This window comes from Chenopodium album, chromosome 23, assembly GCF_948465745.1.
Source record: "Chenopodium album chromosome 23, dcCheAlbu1.1, whole genome shotgun sequence".
NCBI classification, from domain to species: domain Eukaryota; kingdom Viridiplantae; phylum Streptophyta; class Magnoliopsida; order Caryophyllales; family Amaranthaceae; genus Chenopodium; species Chenopodium album.
The window spans coordinates 8,280,743-8,287,629 of record NC_137856.1 but is presented as its reverse complement, the minus strand read 5'-3'; the positions used below and the strand labels follow the sequence as shown (position 1 = coordinate 8,287,629).

Here is a 6,887-nt window from a genome sequence, read left to right as displayed (position 1 = left end):
TCAAAATGTAACTGCATTTGTTATCATGGCGACAACTTGGAGTTCAGCATGCACCACTGTACTCATTTCACACAGTAAATTAGGGGAAATTCCCTGTTTCTCATGGTGAGAAACAAAATTTGTTTCTCATGATGACATTTTCGTGAATAAATCAACAACTTTTTCAATATTGTGGGCTCCACAGTTGAATAAAGTTGAAAAAGTTTTTGATTTATTCACAAAAATGCCCCCATGAGAAACGAATTCGTTTCTTACGGTGAGAAACTAGGGCTTCCTCGTAAATTAGTGCATATAAGCGTCAAGCACTACAAAAATGCACCACTCCATTCCGTTCAAATATAAAATTAAATAAAAAACTATGAGTATACAATTTCTAAAATAATATGGAGTATATATGAAGTAATTTTGATCCTACGTTTTTATTTAGTTGACGTGTTCAATTTAAGCACACATATTAAGATGAGAAAAAAGAATGAGATCGAAAGATAAAGTAAGGGAGGTAAACTAGTAAATACAGTACAAATTACAAAACTTACACAATAAAGGACTGGTTCGATTTATTAATGTGTTTGTTTCTTATACAGCTTAATATTATTTGTCCGGTTAGATTTCGGGCCAACTAAAATACGGTTTGAGTCAGTTTTCAATTTCAATTTTCGATTTTTATTCTGTTCGTTTCTCATTTGAGTTGATCGATTTCATCAGATAGTTAAACGATTTCGTTTTGAAATTTAAAATTTAACAGTGCTATTTTTTAGTACAAAATTACATTTTCTCTCAATTTTTTTATTTTTATTTTTTTGTATATTAAGCCACGTTTTTAAAATGAGAACTACCACCATAATGATTAAGACAGTCATGCTTCCTAGCAAAGTCGGGAAACATCTAACATGTTATATATTTGATGAATGGGCAAAAAGAATTAATTTATAGAGTTGCCATAATTGGCAACTGAAAAGTATTGTTAGTGGCTTTGATTTATTTCGTTTGCCTTTTTCAATGCAGTAATATCAATAACGGATATAAAGCCTTCAAAAGAGAGCAGCGCAGGCCACACAAAATGACAAAAGTGCTTCGTTAAATCAGCACTAGCTGCCCTGTTTGCCTTAGTTTATACTCCATCCGTCTAATAAAGTAGTTCTTGTTTGTGTTTTTTCACGGTATTTAAGAAATAGGATGAGAGAATGGATAAAATATATTAACAAATGAAAAGTTTAATTATAAAAAAAAAAAAAAAAGTTATACAGGAAAGTGGAAAAAAAATACATTACAGGTACAAAATTTAAGGGTAATTTAAAAAATACAATGAATAAAGTTAAAAAAAAGTGAGTGTATAATGGTCTTTACATATTATCAAAAAAAATAAAATAAGAACAACATTTTGATTCTCCAAAATAGAAAAACAGGAACTATATTATGAGATGGAGGGAGTACAACTTATATTTGTAACATCTTATAAATAATTATGTAATATCTTGAAACTAGAGAATTGTTGTAATGGTTACTTAGACCATCTTCTAAATAATCATGTAATATCTTTGAGAGAATATGAGAATATTTGCCGTGTCTTTCTCATTGATCATAAGTCAATATATAATACAAGCATAAACTAGGTTAGGGCTAAGGGTACATTAGTAATATACAAAACTAATTACAAACTAGATTATTTACATAATCTAACACTCCCCCGCAGTCAAAGCGGGAGGACAATGAACGCTTAGACTGTCCCGAAAATCATCAAATAAAACCTTGGGCAGACCCTTTGTGAAGATATCTGCAATCTGGTAACGGGACGGTACATGTAGGACACGAACTTCACCTTTTTGAACTTTCTCACGCACAAAGTGTATGTCCATCTCAATGTGTTTAGTGCGCTGATGTTGAACCGGATTACTAGAGAGATAAATCGCACTAACATTGTCACAATAAACCAATGTTGCCTTCGGAATAGGAAGAAAAAGCTCGAGCAACAAATTGCGAATCCAGCAGGATTCTGAAACTACATTGGCAACCCCTCTGTACTCTGCTTCACAACTGGATTTAGACAAAGTGGGTTCACGTTTCGAAGACCAAGAAATCAGATTATCACCAAGGTATACACAATACCCTGATGTAGAACGACGAGTATCCGGACACCCACCCCAATCTGCATCGGTGTATGACACTAGAGAAGAAACAGGAGATTTATGCAACTGCAGACCAAAATCTGTCGTACCTCGAATATACCGAAGAATGCGTTTCAACGCATCCATGTGCTCAACACGGGGTGAGTGCATAAATAAGCAAACCTGCTGAACTGCATAAGAGATATCTGGGCGAGTGAATGTCAAGTACTGCAAAGCACCACAAAGGCGTCGATAAGAAGTAGGATCGTCATACAAAGCACCCTCCTGAGTGCTCAATTTGCCTTTGGTGTCAACAGGAGTGGCCGAAGGCTTGCAATTCGCCATACCTGCTTTTTCCAAAATTTCCTGTGCATACTTCTTTTGAGATAAAAATAAACCATTTCTACCTCTAGTAACAGCAATACCCAAAAAATAACTCAGAGGGCCCAAATCCTTCATAGCAAATTCAGTGAGTCGAGAAATGATATGTCGTCGGAGAGAGTCCGATGAAGCAGTTAGCACAATATCATCAACATATAGAAGTAGATAAGCAATATCATTACCATGGCGATAGATGAACAAAGAGGTATCAGATTTGCTATTAGCAAAACCAATAGTAGCCACAAAATCTGCAAAACGTTTGTACTATACCATGCACGGGGTGCCTGTTTCAGACCATATAGTGATTTCTCTAATAAACAAACATGACCAGGTTTATCAGGATCTTTAAATCCTAAAGGTTGATACATGTACACCGTTTCATTCAAATGACCATGTAAGAAAGCATTTTTCACGTCCAACTGATGAATTTGCCAAGACTTAGCCAAAGCAATGCTAAGAACCACCCGAATAGTAGCCGGTTTAACAACCGGGCTAAAGGTCTCATCACAATCAATTCCTTCCCTTTAAGTTTTACCATCACCAACAAGACGAGCCTTATGTCTCTCAAAAGACCCATCAGACTTAGTCTTATGCCGGAAAATCCACAAAGACCGAATTATGTTCACATTCGGTGGTCGCGGAACCAATTTCCAAGTACCATTATCAATAAGAGCATCATATTCTTCCTGCATAGCAATTTTCCAATTATGGTCACGAAGAGCGGTAATTGGGTTTTTCGGAATGGGTGATATGGAGGTAGTATTATGATGTGTTTGATCTCGGTATTTGGGATTGGGTTTGACAATTCCATGCTTGCTACGAGTAGCCATGGAATGAGAAGGCATAGGGGATGGTGTAGGAACGGAAGAGGAAGAAGAAGAGTGAATGAGAGGAGGAGGAGCACCACGGAAATGTATGTGGGTAGGACCCGAGTGGGCCGTGGCTGATTGAACAGACCCACGGTCCACAGGGGGCCTATTCTGCCCAACATACGGGGTGGTGCCCGGAGAGAGGGTGGATGGGTTAGAAGAGGAAGTGAGAGGAGTCTGGGAGGGCTGCTGTGATGGAGGGGGCAGCACACTCCGCAGCATGCTTGCGGGCTGCAAGCTCGAGCCACAAGCAGGCTGCGGAGTTCGCTGCTGCTGCTGCCTCCTCGCCACTGCCCATCCCAGCTGCTGCTGGCTGGTGCGTGGGTGTGGGAGGAGCATGCTGCTGCTGGGGAGTGGCTAAATGATGCCGCAACAATGGGCTATGAAAAATGGATTCGACCTCATCCAAAAAATCATAAGTGTGAGCCATGGGTGAGTGAATTTTAGAGAAGGGAAAGGAAGACTCATCGAACCACACATGTCTTGCTACAAAAATTTTTCGACTCGACATATCATAACACCTATATCCTCTATGATTCGAAGGATAACCAAGAAAAACACAAGGGACGGACCGAGCTTGGAGTTTATGTATTTTTGAGGAGGGAAGAAGGGGATAACATAGACAACCAAAAAGTCGAAGGTGAGAATAATCAGGATTCTTTTGATAAAGAATTTGAGTCGGGGATTTGTAACCAAGAAGCTTTGTAGGCAAGATATTGTGAAGGTAAGTAGCCATGGCCAAGGCATAGTGCCAAAAAGAAGGAGGCAAAGATGCATGACATAGAAGAGTTCGAATGATATTGTTTATAGTTTTTATTTTTCTCTCGGCCTTACCATTTTGAGGAGAGGTATATGGACAAGAAAGACGGAAAGTTATGCCATTTTGATGACAAAACTTCGTGAAAGCATCATTGTCAAATTCTCGACCATTGTCACATTGAAACGCTTTTATTTCTCTCTCAAATTGAGTTTTAATATATGTTCTAACACGATTAAACAAAGTATAGACTTGAGACTTAGAAGAGATGGGAAAAGTCCATAAGAAATTTGTGTAATCATCAAGAAAGAGAACATAATATTTATGACCAAGGGAACTAAGGACTGGAGACGTCCATAAATCACTATGAACAATATCAAACGGCATAGTAGTATGAGACTCGGAATCATAAAAAGGCAATTTTATTAATTTCCCCAATGGGAAAGAATGACAAACATGTTTCTTAGCCTTATTACAATTTATAAGATTGCTACTACGCAAAGAACTCAAAATGACATTTCCAGGATGACCTAAGCGGGAATGCCACACACTAGGAGAGATAACTGCAAAAGCTGACGGAATAGAGGTTGAAAAGAGTTGACGATCGGTGAAGAAAGGATAAAGATCGCCACTGCTATTACATCTCACTATTTTGCTCCCCGTCTGCATGTCCTTCATAGAAAACCCAAAAGGATCAAACTCAATAGACACATTGTTATCAATAGTGAATTTTCTAACAGAGATGAGATTTTTGACAAGTTTGGGAACATGGAGGACATTTTTGAGTTTAAGAGTGTTGTGATGTAAGGAATCGTGACCATAACCATGAATTGGAATTTTGCTACCATCACCAACAATAATAGAATTATGATCATTTTTGCTCAAATTGAAATATGACGATAAATTACCTTGAGAGTTCGTCATATGAGATGTAGCTCCGGTGTCCATGTAGTAGTTCGGGTCGGCAAGAGACATAGTATGCATTGCCTGCTCAATGTTAGTTGGCACATATTCCGAACCAGAAGATGGACTGGTCATGAAGTAGGCTTGAGGAGGTCTAGGCCCAAGAAGACCGGGCTGCTGGTATTGTGGCTGACTCGGCTTGGTAGCTGCCCACTGTGCTGGCCCAGGACCCTGAGCTGGGTACGGACAGGGAGGGGTAGCCCAAGGCCCCTGCTGCCAGTAAGCCCACGGGGGAGGGAACATCCACCCCCCCTGCTGCTGTTGTTGCTGTGATGCAACTCGCTGCTGTTGTGGTTGTTGTGGCTGGTTGTTACGGCCAGCAGAACCACCACCGCCTTTGCCCTTGCCACCACCACCCTTGCCTTTATTAGATTTCCGTCCACCATTTTTTGCATTGTTCCCACGAGAACCACCAGAATTGTGGGAGATTGCAGCCTGATTTTGAGAAGCCGAAACAGAGGAGTGAGCTATATGCGCCTCCTCAAAGGACTCGGATTAAAGGTCAGCAGCATTGCTTTGTTCTTCCAATTCCAACATGGAACGCAAAGCATCAAAAGAGGGCAAAGGAGTGAGATGACGAACAGAAGTGCGAAAAGGTTTGTAATCCTTCGATAAACCCTTCAAAAGCTGTAACGCCATACGGTTTTCAGAAACTTGATCTCCGACATTCTTCAAATTATCAGCAAGAGTTTTGAGATGGGTGCAATAAGCCTTCACACCAGCAAAATGCTCGAGCTTGGTATTTGTGAATTCAGCATCCAATTGCAACGCCCTGGCAGACCTATTATTGAGAAAAAAAATTTCAATCGATTCCAAGCGTCGATAGCCTTGTCATCGGGGTCGATAATAGTATTAAGAAGGTCAGTGGAAATTGTATTGTAGATCCATTGACGAACGATGTCATCGAGTCGCTGCCATTGAGCCATGTCAGAAATTTCAGGAGCCTTGCCCTTATCATCAACAACGGGAATGATGTGGTCTATAACTAGGTTCGTGCGGCAATGGAGTTGAAACAAAGTCGACCAAACATTGAATTGTTTGCCATCATAATCAAGAGTGATAGGGATGCAGGCCTTGATATTTGGGACGAGGGTCGCAGGATGAGGTTTCTGATAAGCCATTGGAGAAGAGAACGTAGAGAAGAAGAAGAAGAAAGGAGAAGAAGAAGAGAGGAAGAGAGTTAGGGTTTCGGATCGAAAAACCTAAGCTCGTGATACCATGAGAGAGAATATGAGAATATTTGCCGTGCCTTTCTCATTGATCGTAAGTCAATATATAATACAAGCATAATCTAGGTTAGGGCTAAGTCAATATACCATGTTAATGGACCAACTCAACCAAAAGCTTAAGCTGATGGTTGAGGCCCAGGAATATGTTTTATACTCTATCACGCCCCCTCACACGAGAGCCTGTTGGGCTAGAAGTGTGGATGCAACATGGGCCCTCCTCATACCATGCGCTTAATATTCCACTTGAAAGTGGGGGGTGGATGAGATTCGAACCCGTGACCTTTGTGTCACGATGGCTCTGATACCATGAGAGAATATGAGAATATTTGCCGTGCCTTTCTCATTGATCATAAGTCAATATATAATACAAGCATAAACTAGGTTAGGGCTAAGGGTACATTAGTAATATACAAAACTAATTACAAACTAGATTATTTACATAATCTAACAATCTTGAAACTAGAGAATTGTTGTAATGATTACTTAGACCATCTCTAGTGAGACTCATTGAAGTTCTTTTAGGAGAGAGAAAATTTTTTGTAAATGATACTCCCTCCGTCCCCAAATGATAGTTCCTTATGGC

At 39.8% G+C, this 6,887-nt stretch overlaps 1 protein-coding gene across 1 annotated transcript; it reads right to left on the bottom strand.

Moving 5' to 3' along the window:
• Positions 1-1,676: 1,676 nt before the first annotated feature.
• Positions 1,677-6,196, bottom strand: LOC145606972 (uncharacterized). The gene is made up of 6 exons (XM_081662779.1): positions 5,991-6,196; positions 5,658-5,856; positions 4,569-5,510; positions 3,022-3,712; positions 2,757-2,838; positions 1,677-2,703 (listed from the first exon to the last, which is right to left on the bottom strand). The coding sequence occupies exons 1-6, from the start codon at positions 6,194-6,196 to the stop codon at positions 1,677-1,679; spliced, it is 3,147 nt and encodes a 1,048-aa protein (XP_081518905.1).
• Between the last annotated feature and the right edge of the window lie 691 nt (positions 6,197-6,887).